This window comes from Colias eurytheme, chromosome 30, assembly GCF_061535395.1.
Source record: "Colias eurytheme isolate Ceu_HAF_F1 chromosome 30, ilColEury1 Martin Lab GWU primary, whole genome shotgun sequence".
Classification (NCBI taxonomy): Eukaryota; Metazoa; Arthropoda; class Insecta; order Lepidoptera; family Pieridae; genus Colias; species Colias eurytheme.
This window is the reverse complement of record NC_143009.1, coordinates 3,219,058-3,241,998: the sequence shown is the minus strand read 5'-3', so window position 1 is coordinate 3,241,998 and position 22,941 is coordinate 3,219,058. Positions and strand designations below refer to the sequence as shown.

General features: G+C 33.8%; 1 protein-coding gene across 1 annotated transcript; it reads right to left on the bottom strand.

Annotated features, from left to right (window-relative positions):
• Window positions 1-1,956: 1,956 nt before the first annotated feature.
• Window positions 1,957-21,453, bottom strand: LOC149895761 (fatty acyl-CoA reductase 1-like). The gene is made up of 14 exons (XM_090118557.1): window positions 21,308-21,453; window positions 16,993-17,089; window positions 16,170-16,300; window positions 15,018-15,105; window positions 13,938-14,010; window positions 10,746-10,836; window positions 10,259-10,404; window positions 8,630-8,739; window positions 6,163-6,246; window positions 5,132-5,240; window positions 4,606-4,783; window positions 4,255-4,325; window positions 3,000-3,257; window positions 1,957-2,110 (listed from the first exon to the last, which is right to left on the bottom strand). Exons 2-14 carry the CDS (start codon window positions 17,081-17,083, stop codon window positions 1,990-1,992), a joined length of 1,551 nt encoding a protein of 516 aa, XP_089974683.1. The 5' UTR covers window positions 17,084-17,089; window positions 21,308-21,453; the 3' UTR covers window positions 1,957-1,989.
• Between the last annotated feature and the right edge of the window lie 1,488 nt (window positions 21,454-22,941).

The window sequence follows — 22,941 nt, the reverse complement described above, 5'->3', positions numbered from 1 at the left end:
AAAGAATTATCGAAATCGGTTCAGCCGCTCTCGAGTTATGCGCTTACCAACACATTTTGCGATTCATTTTTATATATAAGAAGACTAGCGGTCCGCCCCGGCTTCGCCCGTGGTACATGTTTACGTTTTCTCTACATAAGAACCATCCTCGTACTTCAAGGAATATAATAAAAAAAGAATTATCGAAATTGGTTCAGCCGTTCTCGAATTATGCGCTTACCAACACATTTTGCGATTCATTTTTAGGGTTTTTCAAGGGGTACCTAACATATAAATTATGTATCTACATTAAATATTCAACCTTTTAAAATGTTTCTAATGGTATTTAATTTGGACAATTAAATACTCAATAGACAGCCTAATTACATATTGTGTAAATAATTTAATTGTATTACCATGTCATGTTACTTTTTGTGTATCGAGTTGGGGTGGAGTTGATAGTATAAAACAAAGTCGCTTTCTCTGTCCCTATGTCCCTTTGTATGCTTAAATCTTTAAAACTATGCAACGGATTTGATGCGGTTTTTTTTAATAGATGGAGTGATTCATAAGGAAGGTTTTAATATATAATTTATTAGGTTTTGGACATAGCGGGCAAAGCCGCGGGCGGTATGCTAGTAATGGGCATATAATGTATAAAGTTACAAGACAGATTTTTACATGTCTAAAGTTACTTTATTACTGAACTAGATATCCACCCGCAGCTTCGCCCGCGTTTTTAATGAAAACCCCTCATAGTTCCCGTTCCTGTGGGATTTCCGGGATACAAAGTAGCCTATATCTTATTCTGGGTCTTCAGCTACCTACATGAAAGTCGCTTACAAATCGGTCCAGCCATTCAAGAGAATCATAGGAATAAACGCCTGTTTGTCTGTCGGTCTGTCTAGACAAACAAAACTCGTAAAATCTTATTTTGTTATGTACTTATGTACCTTGGTATATGTACTGTATCTATATGTATTTAAAAGCGTTTATTTATGGCCGTTCCCAATATTCAAACTACGGAGATAGACAGCTCTAACCGATAGCTAGTAAGGTTCTATCTATCGTAAGATAGATACGATATTTGGAACGGCCATTACATAATGAATATTTACAGAATTATGACGTGTAAAGATGTCTTGCTTCATAAGGCTAAAGAAAGTAAGTAAAGGAAAAGACTACGAAAATAAGGGCCGATTTTTCAATGCTTGGTTTAAAGTTTAAACTTATCCGTCCAATAAAGTATTACACGATAATATTAAAATGTCACGTAAACTGTCAAATACGGGCAATTAGAATACATCTTTAAAATGGTAGTTTTATACATTATTCGACGAATAAGTTTTAACCAAGGATTGAAAAATCAGCCCTAAAAGACATATTATTATATTATACTATCTTTCCGCCCGCGGCTTCGCCCGCTTTGTCTAAAACATAATAAATTATATACTAAAACCTTCCTCTTCAATCACTCATCTATTAAAAAAAACCGCATCAAAATCCGTTGCGTAATTTTCAGTACAAATGTGGGGTTCCATTGATATAATTTTCTTTACTACCAAATAGGTAATAACCTAAGGTAATAACTAATAAGTTTTGAAGTACATACATAGATCATTCGAGATTAAATTTTTGTTATCTGGGAATCGAACACAAGACTTCGTTACTAATTCATTGTATACTAGTTTGAAAAATTACTACTTATAAATTTATTGATTATATTACTGTACTAGCTTCCGCCCACGACTTTGTACGTGCATTCCCGTTTTTCCCCGTTCCCACAAGAATTTCGGGAAATCCTTTCTTAGCGGATGCCTACGTCCTAACATCTACCTGCATGCCAAATTTCAGCCCGATACGTCCAGTGGTTTGGGCTGTGCGTTGATAGATCACTATATCAGTCACCTTTGAGTTTTATATATGTACAATATAGATTTATTTATCAAGGAACAGGTTAAAAATAAAACACATTCAATTCATTAAAATTATATTTAAAAAAATAATTTATTATTCCAGGAAAAAGTTATAGATCCATTGGCAAAGAGAGGGCAAAATATCACGACTGTAAACGAACCATATAACCGCAGTGTAGAATAGAAACCTGAGAGTAAGGTCCAAGTAGAAGAATCTGAAAAAAAAATATGAATATGTCAGGACATATCTGATCCTATACTAAGCTTTCGCTTGCGATATGGATACCAGATGGCTAATAAAATACATATATAATTTTAAATAAATACTTATATAGATAACTAGCTTTCCGCCCGCGGCTTCGCCCGCGTTATCAAAGAAAAACCCGTTCCCGTAGGATTTCCGGGATAAAACCTATCCTATGTCCTTTCTCGGCTATCAAAATATCTCTATACCGAACCAAATTGGTTCAGTAGTTAAGGCGTGATTGAGTAACAGACAGACAGACAGAGTTACTTTCGCATTTATAATATTATAGTATGGATTAACACCCAGACACAGAGCAAACATCTATGTTCAATTGTTCAACACACAAACATTTGCCCCGGGTGGGAATAGAACCCAACCTGTGGCTTGGGAGGCAGGGTCACTAACTAGGTTGCGTCATAGAAATAGCATCACGTCATGGAGTAAGACGTCGATTTTGGTATCTTTGAATCTTGCCAAAGAAGTTTCACTTCTTACACGTGTGCTCGGCACACACGTTCTTTATTTGTTACTTGTTTTTGATTATTTTTAAATTGCAATACATATTATACACTTTTTCTCGTGACGACGCGGTTGGCGCAGTGGTAAAGTAACTGCCTACTGAGCCGACGGTCCCGGGTTCGATCCCCGGTCAGGGCAAATATTTGTGTGATGAACTCAATTATTTGTTCTTGGGTCTGGGTGTTATTATCTATATATGTATTTATTAAATATTATATTTATCGTCGCCTAGTACCCACAACACAAGCCTTAATTGAGCTTACTGTGGGACTAGGTCGATTTGTGTAATAATGTCCTATAATATTTATTTATTTATTTATTATTTATTCTTTACTTACCGTTTCCAATTCTTCTTCGCTTTCGGCAAATCTTCCATTTTCTCCTTCAAAATGAATACTTTTCCAGCGATACAGCCATTTTTGAAATACTGCAGTCTATCAATTGTCTCCATTTCATAGAAGAATTCTCTTTTGTCTTCTATTCTTATTTTTTCTCGTAATTGTAGAATGTTATTGTTGACGAACTTCCATTGTTGAGTTAGATAATAGTTTAGAGCTATGTTTGCGGAATAGATACGTCGTTGGAGTTTTACTAGCCTGTGGAAGGAAATTATAATAAAAATGTACAAAAGGTTTGTTTGTATATAAATACTAGTGGTCCGCCCCGGCTTCGCCCGTGGTACCTACATGTTTAAACTATCCTATCTCTCAAGTTGGATCGTACTGCACATGGTATGCGAATTTTATTATAATCGGTTAAGTGGTTTAGGAGTCCATTGAGGACAAACATTGTGACCACGAGATTTATATATATACAGGGTTACTTGTAAAACACCGGCAACCTCGCAGGACAAGATAGCTAACATCATAAGTAACAACATTTGTTCTACGACTTTTGATAATTTGTTAGATTTTATTTTCATACAAAAATAAATATTCATTTAATTTTCCGTCTGAATATTATAAACTCTACGCCTCCCAAAAATTACGTAAACAAAAAGCGAACGAGAGGGGGAAGGGGGCGTCGCGTCGTCCATCCGATAATTAATAGAACATAGACTTACAAATGTAAGGAGAGTACAATAAAAGTTTAAAAAATCATTTAAAAATAATTTATTGCGTTATGCCAAAAGTCGTAGAACAAATGTTGTTACTTATGAAGTTAGCTATCTTGTCCTGCGAGGTTGCTGGTGTTTTACAAGTAACCCTGTATTAAGATAATCTATTTCTATAATAATATTATAAAGCTGAACAGTTTGTTTGAACGCGCTAATCTCGGGAACTACTGGTCTGATTTGAAAAATTCTTTCGGTGTTAGATAGCCCATTTATCGAGGAAGGCTATAGGCTATATATCATCACGCTAAGACCAACAGGAGCGGAGCAATGCGGCACTGCACTGCATAATAAGTACCTAGAATACTCATTTAAAAAATACTAGAACGTATTTTATAGTTTTATAGTTGGTTTGAAAAATGAAATAGGTACGAAAATTATTTAAATACTTCCCAATTTCGTCGAAGTTTGAGAAATTTTTTTCAAGAAATTATCTTAAGAAATAACAGAAAAATAATCTACGAAAGGGTAAAACTTACAGTGGTGGTTTTCCTAAAAGTGATAACATAAAATCAACTAATAGTGCCGGAAATAAATGCAGTAGTAAAACCTGAAAATAAAGAAAACAATTGGGCTGATTTTTCAATCCTTGGTTAATGCTTATTCGTCGAATAACGTATTAAACTACCATTTCAAAAATGTATTCTTTGCCTGTATTTGACAGTTTACGGGTGACATTTTAATATTATCGTGTAATACTTTATTGGGCGAATAAGTTTTAACCATGGATTGAAAAATCGGCCCTAAATGTAAAAAAGCATACTCGATAGTTTTTGAAGTGAAACTTCTTTAGTAAAATTTCAAGTTTGAATTTGAATTTGAATACAAACCTTCATATAATACACCAATCTGGACTTCGTAATCCCCCCATCACTGATCCACATCATCTTATCCAATGGTACTTCTCGAATGATCTCTTTCCCGTGATCTATGATCTCTCCGAGCGTCATAGTCTTCATGTGGCTGGTTGAACAGTGGTATACTTCAACGTCGTCAGTGGGTTCGATTCTGTTTATTACATAAATACAATACTATACAAAATTATTTATTTAACACACACATACAGAAGAAAATAAAAAGAAGAGAGAAAAAGATATAAGATACAACATGTTTAAAAGGCGGCCTTATCGCTTTTAAGCGATCTCTGCCAGGCAACCTTCGGATAGGATTAGTTTTATGAAACAGAAACCTACACTTTATGGTGCATTTACATCAAACGAGCGAATTAAATAAATAAATAGTTTAGGACAATTTTCACACATGGCACGATCTGATCCCATACTAAGCTTTCGCTTGTGTTATGGAAACCAGATGGCTGATAAACATACATACATACATATAAAATTAATTACTTACTTTTTCGATCCTCTCAACCAAGCACCAACTATGAACATTTTTATAGCAACATCTACCGGCATGTAGTCGGCTACTAAATCTGGATCTGAGTAGACAGATCGAAGGATACCTGGGAAAAACATAAAAATTGAATTATTATTTTAATGAATGTGCTTTTTGAACTTAAAATAAAATGTCTACCATAATGTTGAATAAAAAAAATCAATAGGTACACCTTTAAAGATAAATATTTTCTAGGAATAAGAAGTTAAGTTGAATTAAAAGATATCTGCTGCTAAAATGTTTGCATAAAATCATCAAAGCATAAATTTCTTTGAAAACCTATGGAAAAGAAAATGATTTCCAGTATTTACTTAGTGAAGTCCCATGTCCCCTAGTGGGGTAAGGGGAAAATCTATACTAATATTATAAAGCTGAAGAGTTTGTTTGTTTGTTTGTTTGAACGCGCTAATCTCGGGAACTACTGGTCCGATTTGAAAAATTCTTTCGGTGTTAGATAGCCCATTTATCAAGGAAGGCTATAGGCTATATACCATCACGCTACGACCAACAGGAGCGGAGCCACGGGGGTGAAACCGCGCGGAACGGCTAGTGCATTATACATCTGTTTCACTGATCGAATTTTTTTAGAGACAAGTAGGTGATCAGCCTTCTGTGTCCTGCCAGAACGAGACATTTTTTTTCTTCGTCTCCACCCAGGACCCCTTGGTTTTACGCTCACGCGTCAACCACTGTAGCAAAGAGGCGGTCAGTATTTACTTAGAATATCCTATCATTCCTACTAATAATATAATAAATGCGAAAGTTTGTGAAGATGGATGTGTGTATGATTGTTACTCTTTCACGCAAACTATGCTGAAACCCAATTTAATGAAATTTAGCACACGTTTAGAGTTCATCTTGGATTAACACATAGGATAGGTTTTATCCCGGAAATCCCACGGGAACGGGAACTATGCCGGTATTTCTTTGAAAACGCGTGCAAAACCGCGGGTGGATATCTAGAAAACTAGGTACCTATTTTTACTTACCTAAGCCACTTGCTATAAGCAATCCAACAGGACCGTTTAGATTTTCTATCCATCCCGGGATTGGCTCACTCACGCTGCTTATCACTGAAAAATAATAAACATTATTTAGGATGGAAATCTTGCGGTCGAAAATCTTTGAATGCAGTTTTCTTTATTTAAAAAATCAATGGAATGTTTCCTTTGAGTAAAATTGTCTCTTCAGCTAGCCTTCCAAAATACCACCATGTATATTGTGACACCAAAAAATTGTAAGTTACTTTAGATTAATTAATCTATAGAAAATTTGTGATCCGTAACATATTGTTCCAGATAGACATGTTTTTAAATCAGAGCTAATTTAATATTTTTGAGGACATACGGAGCGACATAATCGACTTTCGACTTCTCCTTAAATGAAGAAAAAAAAAACATGTTTTTAGTTAGTTTCAAAATATAATGTCTTTTTATCTGACGAATAAGCTAAACAAAACATATCTAGAAGTTTTCAAAGCTACCACACGACGCTTTAATTAATTTAATTCTAGAAATTTTTAAAGAATAGAATATACTCGATCATGAGGCGGGATTCGAACTAGGGAATGCAATCCCGATCCCGCGGGATCCCGATCTCGCGAGATCTCGTGTAATTTTTCGGGATCAATCCCGACGCATCATATGACGAGATCCCGTTCGAGATTGACGGGATTGGGCGGCAGTGGTCAGCGACGCAACACACAACCACTCGGGGCGCAAGCGGCTTCTAAAAGTCCTTTTGCACGTATATCCACGTCCACGAGATTAGACAAATTAGAATCTACCACTAAAAAAGAAATGGATTTGTTTGAGTGTGGAGGAACAAGGGGGCGATTTTTGCAGTTTGCATACAGGGTGTAATCGTTTAGTGTGCACAGGCGATTATTCCGTAACTATTATAGATATCAAAAAACTTTAAACTGATATTTAAAGTACTATACCTAACGAGTAAAATGACAATAAGAACTTTTTTAAAGTAAAACGAGAATTATCCAAAAATGTTACATGAAACGCTCCCATACCTATGATTTCCCATACATGTTGTATTCAAAGCAAATGTTCGAAATGGCATCCTCGATATGAAATACCATTGTATTCCACATCGAGCTCTATTTACAGTTTCTGAATGAACTTTCATTAAAATTAGCGAAGTAATTAAAGCACAAAATCAAATAAAAAAGCAAAACCTTTCATGTTAAATGTATGAAATAGTCATATTTCATACTAAATATTATATGGGAGCGTTTCAAGTGACATTTTTGGATATTTCCCATTTTATTTATAAAAAGTAAATAATGTCATTTTACTCGTTAGTTAAAGGGCTTTCGATATCAGTTTAAAGTTTTTTGATATCTGCAATAGTTACGGAATAATCGCCTGTGCACACTTAACGATTACACCCTGTATAATTGCTTCGCCACTGGCGAATCGCCACGCTGTTGCCAACCAGTGTTGAGTCGGAGAGGGCATTCTCAGCAGCGGGGTACCTACATTGCAACGGACATTAGATGCCGTTTATCAGATGAAACTATTGTTTGTTTTTTAAGGAGTCATTTTCAAAATCACTCTTTTTCCTAATTCCCTTGAAATAAGCTTATTGTTTTGATTACCTAATTTACCTTCGTTAATTTCCTTACAACCTGATTATTATTTAGTTGGTAAGATTAAAGAATAATGGTTTTTATTTTCTTTCGAGTAATATGTTATTTTAGTTAACCTTACAAATCACAAACAAGCAGTTATTAGCTTTTTCAGTCATCTGAACTCAACATTTTTTTTAATTAGACGGGATCCCGAAAATTCCGGGATCCCACGGGATTGATATTTCTAATCCCGCGGGATCCCGAATTTGCAATCTCGAGTCGGGATTGCATTCCCTAATTCGAACCCGCATCTTCCGCTTTATCGGGGCAACGCCTAAGGGTCAGCTCACACCGAGACGTGACGCGGCGCGACGCTGCGCGCACTTTTTTCATAGAGCGACTCAGAATATACTTTATTCACTACACGAAAAGATACACATTACATTGTGAGAATTCAGATTACGTTGCACCACGCAGCGCTGCGCCTCGAGGTGCCTCGCGGCGTAGCAATGTGTATCTTTTCGTGTAGTGAATAAAGTATATTCTGAGTCGCTCTATGAAAAATGTGCGCGCAGCGTCGCGCCGCGTCGCGTCTCGGTGTGAGCTGACCCTAACCATTCAACCACCCATGATCCCGCCAGAGCAATTTATTATATTATTATTTATTTATTGGTTTATTAAAGTGAAACTTCTCTAAGCGTGTTGAGAGTAAAGTTTCAAGCGTGATGGCAATACCATCACGTCATGGAGAAAGGCGGCGATTTTGGTAGGTATTTTGAATCTTGCCAATGAAGTTTCACTTCTGACACGAGCTGGGCACACACGTTTTTTCTCTTTTTCTTTATACATTAATAAATGATGTTTTAACTTACCAATAGACGGTCTCATTATGATAATAGGTAGTTTTCCTCTTTGTTCGTATACCACGTGTTCTGCTAGTTGTTTTGTGAAAACATAAGTATTTGGTAACTCTCCTAAGTACCTGAAATATAATTTACTTTATCAATAACTAGATGACTCGATCAATTTCAGGTACAAAAATCATAACCACCATAGCATAAAATCGCCCCGTTGCGACGTGAAATAAAGACAAACAAACACGCGAATGTTTAATATTAAGTAAGTTAGGATATCTAAGGATTATCAAAAGAAGTATTTAGTGAAGCAAGCACTATTAAATATTATCTAACAATCTAAACATTTGAGAAATTAAATCTTCTTATATATAAAATTCTCGTGTCACAATGTTAGTCTGCATACTCCTTCGAAACGGGTGGACCGATTCTCATGAAATTTTCTGTGCATATCGGGTAAGTCTGAGAATCGGCCAACATCTATTTTTCATATGTACCACGGGCGAAGCCGGGGCGGACCGCTAGTAAAAACATATTTTTTAAAATCACGTAGCCTCACGGCCACCCGTGATTACGTCAGAGCAATCGATGATGTTTTTTATTTAAAATTTATCATTTATATTTTAATCGAATATAAGTGTATAATCTATGATTTCAATGCTATAGAATTAAATATTACCTAATACATATTTTACTGTTCGGATTTAGACATGGCAGTTTTTATTCACGTGTACCTAGATTTGTCCACCATAAAAAATATATTTAATCCTTGTAAAAAATAGGAAAACACGTACTTAGGAGTCAGATACTTGAGTGTAGTATCGTCCATACTGTTGCAAACATCAAGTGTGTCCCTCCAGTTGTCGTGTGGAGGATATACTACTTCATCTATACTAGCCCGGTTTGTTTGCGTATGATATCGATACGTATTGATTTTTTATATAAAACCGTAAATTTTTTGAATGAAATTAAATTCTTAATTCATTTTTCTTCACAAAGCTATTCATTTGCAATGTATTTTTATGCTCTGTGTGCTTTTTCCTTGATATACCTAATTAATAATTAATATTTTCATTAAAATTATTATTTTAATATTACAAAATATATTTTTATTTGTTATCACTGTGATTTTTCCCAAATAAACAATATTTTAATTAAAATAATCATATTTTTTTCTTCCAGTATTAATACTAAATTACCAGGCGCCCATACGTACTTAGGAGTCAGATACTCGAGCGTAGTATCGTCCATACTGTTGCAAACATCAAGTGTGTCCCTCCAGTTGGCGTGTGGAGGATATACTACTTCATCTATACTAATTACTAGCCCGGTTTGTGTTTGCGTATGATATCGATACGTATTGATTTTTTATATAAAACCGTAAAATTTTTTGAATGAAATTAAATTCTCAATTCTTTTTTTCAATACAAAACTTATTAATTTGCAATATTTTTTGTGCCTTGTGTGCTTTTTCCTTGATATAATTAATAATTAATATTTTCATTAAAATTATTATTTTAATATTACAAAATATATTTTTATTTGTTATCACTGTGATTTTTCCCAAATAAACAATATTTTCATTAAAATAATCATATTTTTTTTTCTTCCAGTATTAATACTAAAGTACCAGGCGCCCATACGTACTTAGGAGTCAGATACTTGAGCGTAGTATCGTCCATACTGTTGCAAACATCAAGTGTGTCCCTCCAGTTGGCGTGTGGAGGATATACTACTTCATCTATACTAGCCCGGTTTGTGTTTGCGTATGATGTTGATACATGGACTAGTACCTGTAATTAAAGTAAAAAGATATTTTTAATAAGTAATTATTTCACACTTTATTGTACACTAGGATCTCTCCTGGCTATACTTCGTTTAAATCTCCCTGTGTTTCCCAAAAATTATTTAAGTGAGTAGACATTAAATTAATAAAAAGAATAAACTCAAACACAAAATAACCTGTTTATAGCTTGAGTTTAATTTGACTAACAAAAATTGTCCGTTATAATATTATGTTCTTAGAATTTTCAAACCTTTTCTAGGTGCCAAATTCATATCTAACCACTTTTCGTATACGAATGTTTGTATGTAATATTAAAGTTTTTTTAACAATTTTATAGTAAATACTTACCTCCAAATTCCTGGTTTCCTTTGCAAGTTCTATGACCTCCTTTGTTCCTCTGAGGTTGAGATTCACAGCTACTTTGAGAGGATCATCGAATCTATAATAATTTTATATTATTATTTTAACTTATAACTTACTAGCTGCGCTTCGCGGTTTCACCCGCGTGGTTCCGCTCCTGTTGGTCTAGCGTGATGATATACAGGGTGTCACACTTTTGGTATACTAAGCTCAAAGGAGGTTATAGTTTTGCATACGCTGAGTACGTAAAAAATACTTATAAAATTCCAGACGCATTATTTTTTCGGATAGATGAATTCTTAAAACTCTATGTATACACCCCTAACAAGCAACACGCCCAAATTTGCCATCCGCACGTGAGATATCGTTTAAGATTATGTTTTCATAGACAAAATGCTCACATTAGAGAAGCGGTATATGCCGACTGCGCGAAGATAGAGAAGAAAACATAGATTTTCAGGAAAAATTTAGCAAAAAAATTATGACGTAATTTTGTTGTTTTAGTATTTTTTACGTGATCAGTGTATGCAAAACTACAAGTCCCTTCGCGCTTAGCATACCAATAGTGGGACACCCTGTATAGCCTATAGCCTTCCTCGATGAATGGGCTAATTAACACCGAAAGAATTTTTCAAATCGGACCAGTTGTTCCTGAGATTAGCGTGTTCAAACAAACCAACAGACTCTTCTTTTTTCTTTATAATATTAATAAAATATAGTATAGATTTATATATGTGTGGTGTTCTGGCCTGGCTTCCGTGGTACTACATGTTTACGTTTTCTCTCCATAAGAACCATCTTCGTACTTCAAGGAATATTATATAAAGAAAGAATTATTGAAATCGATTCAGCCGTTCTCGAGTTTTGCGCTTACCGTGTTGAATTTGGTGATTTTTTGACGTGACAACGTCTTATAATTCGATAGAGCCGGTTGCACGCACGAAAAAACAAGAAAAAACATGACTCATGTGGTGTTACCTCGCTCTGAGGCGTTACATGTAAGGCTTGAAGTGCAAGCGAGAGCGCGGAACGAGCGACAAAGAAGAACAATTGGACGTTGTCACGTTCAACTATCGTCAGTAAACCGACTTTACAGACAACCAATTTTATTTATCATATAGATGGTGTTCGAGCAATTACATTTTATTTTCTAAACTGTTTTAATATCTTGAAAGTTTTAAATATAACTCCGTAATTTAGCAGCATCCTATAATATAAATAATTTCCAAATCGTTCTGGTTCATTACATAACCAGGTCAGGTATTAAAAATTGATAATAACTGTACATTATCTTTTTAAAGGAAGTAATTTTAAGATAATTCTATGAAAATTAAAAGTTAAAACAGTAAACAACTCCAATGTGATGTGTTAATCCAAGTGACCCTCTATGTGTGTGCCAACTTTCATGAAAACTCGTCAGCAGTTTTCACGTGAAAGACTAACAAGCATAATATGTACTTGGGCATTTATATTTTACTAGCTGTGCCCCGCGGTTTTACTCACGTTACTCAGATCCTGTTGGTCTTAGCGAGATGATATTATATTATAGCCTATAGTCTTCCTCGATGAATGGGCTAACACTTACTTAATGATCTAAGGCTAACACCGAAAGAATTTTTCAAATCGGACCAGTTGTTCCTGAGATTAGCGCGTTCAAACAAACAAACTTTTCGGCTTTATAATATTGAGTATAGATAATTTTATATAGCAGGTACACAGACATGTATCAAAGGATTATGTCGTAGTCGAACTGTATAAATCGCTATATTGCATTATGGCTAGCCGTTTCCAAAACAGGACGTTTTGTACTGCGGCTGTGAAATCGTTATTGAATCTTTTTGTTAGTTTAGTTTCGTCTCATTTTAAAAATCTCACAAAAATAGGCGTTTAGCGAAGAGTAGATACCGCATGGTTAATTTTAGATAATATATCGTCATTTACTTTGGAGTTTACGTATTCGTGCAAATATGAGAGCTGGCATTAGCGTTTAGCTACTATTATGTATTATGTGTTTGGCATTAGAGTCAGAAGGTCGAATTTCAACCACCTCGGTTCAAATAATTATAATTAAACATTGTATTAAATGAATGTATTAACATAAAACATTATTCACGCAATTGCATGACATTGCCAATTGTGATTGAAAACAATTTAATTACCAGAATCCATTTTATATTACTGAATCCTAACTTCTTAACTAATCTGTGCTAATATTATAAATGCGGAAGTAGCTCTGTTTGTCTATTTGTCTCCACCACCGAAACCGATTTTGATAAAATTTGGTTCAGGGATAGCTTGAGACCTGAGAAAGGACCCGAACCTATCCTATATAATCATATAAGTTTTATCCCAGGAATCCCAGCCCCCAGGGGAGCACGAACTATGTGGGGTTTTCTTTGATTACGCGAGAGAAGCCGCGGGCGGAATGCTAACATGAAAACAGATAAACATTGAGATTGTATAGATCAACGCTACTCGTTTCATTATTATTTGTTAGACCAAGCTAATCTCAGGAAATTGTATATTTACCGTTAACTACTTATCAAGTACTGGTTTTAATTGAAAAAATCTATTCCTATCTATTGAATAGTACATTTATTGAGAAAAACTACAATCTAACATCACGCTAAATTCTTGGTTCTTGGTACTTTCGTTATTTATTTCTTAAATACGACCCTGCGTCACGTAATTCACTTATCTATACTAATATTATAAAGCTGAAGAGTTTGTTTGTTTGTTTGTTTAACGCGCTAATCTCGGGAACTACTGGTCCGATTTGAAAAATTCTTTCGGTGTTAGATAGCCCATTTATCGAGGAAGGTTATAGGCTATATTTATCATCACGCTACGACCAACAGGGGTGGAGCCACGGGGGTGAAACCGCGCGGAGCAGCTAGTATAGCATAATAATAATATTATGCTATAAGTGAATTCCCGTTTACCCTAGTGGGGTAAGGGGCAGATGCATTATTCATACATCTATTTCACTGATCGATGTTCTTTAGGGACAATTGTAGGTGATCAGCCTTCTGTGTCCTGCCAGACCGAGACATTTTTTTTCTTCGTCACCACCGGGAATCGAACCCAGGACCCCTGGGTTCTACGGTCTCGCATCAGCCACTGTACCAAGGAGGCGGTCAAAAATATACTATAGCAATTTATTAAAAATCAATATTTTACCTTACACTAGCAGCCACATGGAAAAAAATATGTGCTCTGTTGACAATCAATGTTCTGTCCTCTTCTGACATACCTGAAAATATAAGGATAGAAATATTATAAAACTGATTATAGTTTAATTACTGTATTGGGGTGCTTTTCCACCAATAATGTGCGAGGAATTTGTTTGTAAAAAAAAATGTGTGCGTGTACTAGTGTACACACGTAAGAAGTGAAACTTCTTTATGACCTTATTTTTCAAAAAATAATTTACTATATGCAACTTTACAGAAATACGTCGAATCACGCGTGGTAGGTATAAGAAAAAGATGGCGCGTAACGGAAAAATGTCACGCGTAACGAAAAAATGTTACACTAAATTTTTTCCAACCCCGATAAAGAAGTTTCACTTCAATAAAATGTAAATAACCAATCATATCGCTTACTTTAGTTTGAAGTTTAAAGCGATACTATTGGTTATTTACAAACATTCCTCGCTACACATCCTCGCACATTATTGGTTGAAAAGCACACTTATAGTTTAGTTAAGTTCAAAACCAAGCTCTTAAATATAAGGGCAATAGCTCATCGATTTATCATCATTCTTTGCCTATTCATTTGTTTTTTATGGATTTATTAGCAGTTAAAAAAATTGAAATTACATCTTTAGTTTTTCGCTAATAACTACTTAATATCTCTAGACGTAGAAAATCATACAATTAAATCGCTCCGTTGCGATGTGAAATATAGACAAATAAACACTTTATAATATTATTAGTAAACTAGTAATTCTTAATAAATATAAAGTTTAAGAAAAAAGAGCGTGTATGCCCAGCACACGTGTCAGAAGTGAAACTTCTTTTGCAAGTTTCAAAGATACAAAGATTTTTGTAAGATGTAAAGTCATCGCCTTCCTTCATGACGTGACGGTATTCCAATGACCTTGAAATTTTACTCTCAACGCGCATAAAGAAGTTTCACTTCTATAATATAATAATTTAATCCCTCAGTCCCTGAATCACAGACACAATAGAAAATCTATTGTGTCGCGGCCCGATCGGGCCGCTCGGTGGTCATGTCAGGTCATGGGTTAAAACTTACCCAGGCCTATTTCACTGCAATCACCGGCAATAAAGAAAACCTTCGATTCAAAGACACCAGGCTTATCCTTCCTTAGTCGAGAGAAACACTGAAAAGTATGGGAAAATATGAATTAATTAACAAGGTGTATTCTGCCTTGATTATGGTAATTATGGTTGAACGAGAAATCTGTATTTAAAGTACTAATATTATAAAGCTGAAGAGTTTGTTGAACGCGCTAATCTCAGGAACTACTGGTCCGATTTGAAAAATTATTTCGGTGTTAGATAGCCCATTCATCGAGGAAGGCTATAGGTTATATATTATCACGCTAAGACCAACAGGAGCGGAGCCACGCGGGTGAAACTGCGAAGCGCAGCTAGCGAGAAAATATGGGTAAAAATAATAATATTTACCAAGTAGAATTTAGTTATTAATGTGAACACAAATCAATTTTTGAACTACATATATTGTGCTTACAGAAATCGTTAACTTTTCCAAGGACTTTTCCATCGAAGGAATTGGGAATACCTATCAATTTTCTTCTCAATTTTATGTAAAATTCCGTCAATCTAAGATATTATATTTAAGGTGCATTTAAGATCTAAAAATACTCTCTTTATTAAAATCGGTTAATAAGCCTCGTAATATTATGTCACGGATAAAAATCATGTGTCGTGGGAACGAAACCACACTGTGATCGATCAATTTCTTTGTTAATTACATCATTATTACATAATATTCTCATGATATTCAAAACCGCTTTCATTTGTGGCGAATTTAATATTAAATTGTATAGCATGTATTTCGGGCGAAAACATTTATAGTGTTTATGTATGTATCAGTATGTCTATGTTTTTACGGCCCCGGCTTCGCCCGTGGTACATGTTTATGTTTTCTTTCCTTAATAACCATCCTCGTACTTCAAGGAATACCTATTATAAAAAAAGAATTATCGAAATCGGTCCACCCGTTCATGCGTGATGCTGTGACCAAGGAAAACGGGTTTCATTTTTATACATCGATATATCGATAAGTGTGAACAAGAAAAGTACAATAAATAACCTCACTTTTATAACGCTAGTAGTTTTTACTCATTATTACTAAATGCTTTTTACAACAAATGGTTTTATTAGACAAAAAGTTATAAAAGTACCAACAAAAAATACTTACTTCTGAGGCGTAAAGCTCCTTCAAGCGATCCTCTGGTTTAACTCCCTTTTTGGTTCGTAATAAAAGATAAATCCTATCCAAATTGGTGCAGGAATACAACAGCTTTTCTACTAGAACTTTGCCCATAAAACCTGAAAAATGTATGAAAAATTTAAAGATAGATGAACATAAACACATCAACAATGTATAGACACAGACTAATAATAATATAGTACGTATACTATAGATATTTGGTATTGCATCAAATATCTCAAAAACTATGCAGAATTTTGTGATATTATAAATGCACTCGGGGACTGCTGCGGTAAAGCTATTGCATGCTATGCCTTCAAGCCACACCTCCGTGCCCGTCGGAGTGGGGAGCGTGAGGATTTTTTCGTTACGGAATTTCTGGATTCGGTCCCCGCGCTCAAGGCCCGCGATAGAAGCTATGCAATAGCTTAAAAATAAAAACATTTCATGTTTCATCGTTTTTATCATTTTATAATTTTCATCAAAAATGTTATTTTTTCTCACCAAGGTAGGAACTTGGATAGTAAAGATCTTCATTTCTTGTCAGAAAACTAAAAATATTGACTAAAATTGGCCATTCTTTCTTTATTTATTGTTTTATGTAAAGCAACAAATCAGTTAAATTCCATTATTTTAATTAGATTTTGTTGGAGGTATTTAAAAACGATTCTAAAAGTTAATAGTATAGAGTAGAGGTACTTCCCGAATCAGCTTTAATTTGCTATTAATATTATGATAATTTATCGTCTATGTAAAAATAGTAACTTATTTGTATAAGTTTTGCTTGAGTATGAGTATGAGTTTGAGTTACCTGAACCTCCAGTAATAAAGATTGTTTTCCCTTTATAATATTCTTTGATATTCGGAGCATTGCTGGTATCTACATCTTCTAGAAACCCCATCGCTCTCTGGAAAATGAAAATGTCGAATATTATATCTATACTTAATATTATAAAGCTGAAGAGTTTGTTTGTTTGAACGAGCTAATCTCAGGAACTACTGGATCGATTTGAAAAATTATTTCGGTGTAAGATAGCCCATTTATCGTGGAAGGCTAGGCTATGTATCACGCTAAGACCAACAGGAGCGGAGCAATGCGGGTGAAAAAGCGGGGCACAGCTAGTAAGAATATAAAGTACCTAGGTAAATAAATTTATTTATAGTGTATTATAAGCTTATTTGGTATATCTACACTAATATTATAAAGAGGAAAACTTTGTTTGTTTGTTTGATTGTAATGAATAGGCTCATAAACTACTGGACCGATTTTAAAAATTCTTTCACCATTCGAAAGCTACATTATCCACTAGTATATAATATATTATAGGCTATATAACATCATGCTAAGACCAACAGGAGCGGAGTAATGCGGGTGAAACCGCGCGGCACAGCTAGTTTCTTATAAATATTATGATATAATGACGTAGGCAGATATTGTCACATCATATTTCTGTATCTACTTTTCCGTAAATAAAATCAATATTTTTTAATTATGTGGTTTTATTTCTGTTGTTTATCTTTAACCAAGGTTTAAACTATTTATTACTGTTTACCTCCTTCCTTATTTCAGATAGTAATAAACGTTTTTTATAAGTTTAGGGAAAGTATTTATGAATACTCTGGTTTAATTAAGAAAATTAGAACTATTTTAGATATCTGGAAGAGCTGACCACTCTTTAGTGATAATTAGTGATCTCTTTAGTGATCATTAGTGACAAGGCCGCCCTCTGTGCTAGTCTAGTTATAAGTTTTAGTTTTTAGTAATATATATTATTAATTTATTAACTAGCATAGTAAAGTGTTATAAACAAATAAATAAATAAATATCTAGGGTAATTGCGCTGGTTTGCCGTCCAGTTTCGGTTTTCGTCCATTTGACTGACCTGCTACAATCACGTGCGTGAAACTTGAATACAAACCTACCTTCCCGCGCAAGTTTGCACTTTTTACGTTCCATAATGTGTAAGCAACAGTACTATCAACATGAAAATTTGATTTGACAAGAAGAGAGTTCAAAAAATTAACGTAAAAGTGGCCGCTTCCCATCCGTGCCTTGCAGATGTCATCGCGCGAGAGAAAAATTTGCCGGCGACAAAAGTTCATGGTAAGTTAAATCACTGTTTTAGCTAGTTTACGTAATGTTTTTGGTACGTATGTTTAGATATAAGCCTATTAAACGCAATTAGAAGTGTTTATTATACTTTTTTTTATAATATTCTTCGAAAAATTAAGTGGACGGATACTAGGTTACCAAATTCTCAAAATATTTGGTTTTCGTCCAAGTGGACGAAAACTCAAACAGCTACGTGAATATTTGTTAGGTTCTTTTTACTCTATCGGACCTTTAAAATACTGAATAGTTTCTCCCGAAGTGATCTTTATTGCTATTAGTTTAGACTTTTTGGTTTCCGTCCACTGCTTTGACAGTGCAGCCAAAATAAAAAAATATTTAAAGAAGTGGACGAAAACTAAATTTAGCTTTAAACGTTTTAGTTTTCGTCCATGAATGAGTATTGGAGTGGACAAAAATTAAAAATAGCTATTCTTTTGCATTACTTTTCGTCTTATTTACGTATTGAAAAGTTTTCTATTCAGTATCTTCCTTATAAATAATAATTGGTGAGGGCCAGAGTGCTGTAGGTACCTAATATTGTCATTCATTCAGTCATGTATCATTCTCCTTATGTGAAGTAGAGTCAATTATTCGTAGCATAAATGGGGGTAGGTCAGACATAATACACTGTATTTTTCTTGATTATCATTCACTTGAGTATCATCTTTTATTCTAGGTCTGTTTTGCCAATGCAATATTTTTTATTCTACTTACTCAACGTATCCTAACAAAGATCTTATTGTTTTTAGATGGCCTCGAAGGAGTCTAAGAAAGCTAGAAAAAAAACGCTACGTAGGTACACTGAAGAATCTTTAATAAAGGCATCAGTAAGACAATAATGCATAGTTCAGTAAGGTATAGTATAGTTTATTTTAGTAGCTAAAACGTATTATTATGGCTGTGTTTAATATAGTACGTTTCATTTGATAAACAAAGTATTAGAATGAATATTTCTGTTTTTTGATGTAATTTCTCAGTCCTATAATTATTACTTTATTCATTTACATTGTAAGTAACGCATTCCTTTCTTCATTACGAATGATTAAACAGTCATCACTAACGCATATAAAGACTGCCAAGTGCTACATAGATCTCAGTGTTGACTAGTTATATTGATTATTATTAGTAAAACTAAACCTGTAAGGTAGTGAGAAATTGTGATGTTGATTAAATAAAAGTATATATTTACCTGTAATTGGTTTTTAACTTAATAATTGACCTACCCTCCTTTTTCTACACGGTGGTCGAAAACTAGCTTACACTAGGACGAAAACCAGTTTTTTTGGACGAAAACTAGCATATACCCTACTTTTGCAGAAAATAATTTAAATAAAAAGATACGTCAAAATGATTTATTTTCACTTAATATCATCTTAAAGAAGACTATATAAGGACTAAATAAAAATATTATATGTTTAAGGAAGGGTGCTCCAAAATATTTATTTCGCATCACAAAGTTGGCAACTCCCATAACTGGACGAAAACCAGCGCAATCACCTATGTAGGTATTTATGATAAATCTGAGGCCGTATTAACCTCTTATTTCCAGACAGTTTACGCCGTGAATTGACCTGACTGGCAAATTAATATTATACCATAACTAGCGGCCCGCCCCGGCTTCGCCCGTGGTACATATGAAAAATAGATGTTGGCCGATTCTCAGACTTACCCGATATGCACAGAAAATTTCATGAGAATCGGTCCACCCGTTTCGGAGGAGTATGCAGACTAACATTGTGACACGAGAATTTATAATATATTAGAAGAAGATTAACCATGGCTGGTTATTGCGATCATAATATGAATTTGCCAGACAGTTAACACGGCGTAAACTGTCGGGAAGTAAGAGGTCATAATACGGCCCCTGGTCTAAGTAATAAAATAAAATGTACTATTTTAGCTACCTATGACTAATAATTGAGTATTTATACAAAAATGCAGTCGTCATGATTGACTATAATTTGAAACCATCACGCAATGCAAGGTATCAAATTACGTACGTGTATGTAATTAATAAAACCTAGACAAATTAGAATACGCTTAGATTTAAATTAAATTTGAATAAAAATAATAATAGTTTAAAAAAACTAAACAAAACACGCTTTTTATAGAAAACCGAACTAAAAAATAGAAAATTTTATCAAATTAGTGTATTGTCATCGGTCCTCAATAAATCTACAAAGTTTGAACGAAATCTGGCCGTAAATCGCGCCCAAAGAAGTCGGTTACAAACATACAAACATACAGGTGAAGCTAATATAAAGCGTGTAATATGAATTTAGTTTGCGGTTTTTTTAATAGATAGAGAAGAGAGGAAGGTTTTATTATATAATTTATTATGATTTAGACAAAGCGGGCGAAGCCGCGGGCGGAAAGCTAGTTTGTTATAAATACTTGATCACTATCTATTTTCTATATAATTAAAGTACATATTTATAATGAAACTATACAAATAACTATCGAAGTAATCAGAAGTAATCAGGGTCAGTCAGATTTCTCATAAAATTATTTTATGTAAGTAAAATTAATAATTTAATTACATAACAAGAATATACGAATGACGTCGTAATTCAATATTCTACAGTCATTAAATTTATTTATTGTCTGTTTCCTACAAAACAGGCGCCAAGTCTGATAAAAATAATAATAAATTTGTTTTTTTATTTAATGTCAAAATATTTCTGACATGGTCCCAAAATATCAAAATTATAAGGCGGTTTCGAAGGAGTACCTATAGTAATTAGTAGGTAACTAACGTTGTGACAAGACAATTTTATATAAATACTAGCTGTGCTCCGCTGTTTTACTAGCAGTGCTCCGCACTTGTTGGTCTCAGCGAGATGATATTATAGCTTAGAGACTTCCTTGATAAATGGGCTATCTAACACCGAAAGAATTTTTCAAATCGGACCAGTAGTTCCTGAGATTAGCGCGTTCAAACAAACAAACTCTTCAGCTTTATAATATTAGTACAGATTAATGAATAAAAATTAGATAGTTAAAAATAACTCACGTTAACAGTTATCCAACGCACACTTCACAGAATTTTACTATTAATAAAAATAAATATTATTAATAAAAAAATATCGTTATGACTGTGCGTTTATTCGTTAACAGCCAACGACTGACTAAGTACAAACGAAGGTAACAAACAATGAGGTTAGGGCTCGTTCACACGGAGTGTAGTGAAAATATTTATTTTAATTATACTAGTTGTGCAACGTGGTTTCAGCCGCGGAGGGAAAAGCTTTCATGCTCTATTTTTTATTGTTTATGCTTAGTGAAATAGTAGACTTTTGCTTTTATAATATGATGTATTATCAACATAAATTGTAATAGATAATTAATCATAATATTTTAAAAGGGAAATGTTTTTGGAAATGGGTCCAAAATATTTAATATTAATTTATCCCTTCATTCAACCCTTATTGTAACTAATTGTCCCTGTAAATATATTTTTACCGTTTTTGAAGATAGAATGTTGTGAACCAATAACCTTGTTAAATAGGTAGGTACATAAAATAAAAAGTAATATCAACGATAATACACAATAACAATATAAGTAGATCGGATACTACTTCCGATCGAAAACCAAAATGTCTCCATTACCTCGAATTTTTGGATGACATTGACTAAATTGTTTTGACATTTAGAACGTCAGTGACTAGCTGTAGCAAACAAAGAAATATCTTTATCAGGAAAGGAAAGGAAGAGACTTTTATTTGATTATAAATAAAATAAAACAAACGATTTTTTAAAAACAATTTATTGGTACTATAGGTTTTACAGTTTTCATTTTTTTATATATAAAATTCGCTGTCATTTACTCGGGATAAAAACAAAATAAAATATCGCTTATGATACTCACATCATATTGTGGCCTTCCTTTGTAAAAAATATTTTTAAAATCGGTTCTGTAGATCCAGATATCCAGAAAATTAACAAGATCATAAACTTTATCTCTTTATTATATTTATTACTGAACCCAGACCCTTAAATCAATAGTCAAGGGGATCTTCAATAAATTTGTAAATGTATACCTTTTCATAGTGATTATGAATAAATAATTTAATAATTATGTCCATACATTATCCCAGATGCGTCAATAATTTTTGGGTAGTTATTAACTAACATATAAGTTCTATAATTTTCTATAAATTCGTCATTTTTAGTCTATTTTTAATCGTTATCCAAAATATGATTTATTCTATCTTTCTTTATACATAATATCTCTGTTACTCTTTCATACAAAATAATGATCGACATTTAGTGAAATTTCGACCGAGATCAATTATGTTGCAACGCGAGATAAAAATATTATATGCGAGCCAAAGCTAATAAAAAAGTTCGAGTGTAAATCCCCTAATTATAATTATAAACAGAAAAGTGCAAGTTTTGCTTTCACGTTTCTAAAACTTAAGCAATGTTTATGTTATTCCCTACTAAGATAAACTTTACTATGGAAAACGAAAAGGGCATAATTTTTTGTGCCAGAACACAAGTGATAACTGCGTTAAAAACAACCGACTTCAAACTTGCACTTGCAACATTTACAAATACAGACAAAAATGCTCATAAAATAAAAACTACTAGGCCTATCCGAATAAAATTTTTATGGGACCAATTCGACACCATCCCGTATCGAAC

What these genes read in the sequence shown, in the direction of transcription:
- LOC149895761 (XM_090118557.1), bottom strand. Translation starts at nt 17,083, where the DNA reads ATGGGGTTTCTAGAAGATGTAGATACCAGCAATGCTCCGAATATCAAA. An exon ending in AGGAGCTTTACGCCTCAGAA is followed by an intron (nt 15,106 to 16,169) that starts GTAAGTATTTTT and finishes CATACTTTTCAG; the next exon opens with TGTTTCTCTCGACTAAGGAA. An exon ending in GATTGGTGTATTATATGAAG is followed by an intron (nt 4,326 to 4,605) that starts GTTTGTATTCAA and finishes CTTTATTTTCAG; the next exon opens with GTTTTACTACTGCATTTATT.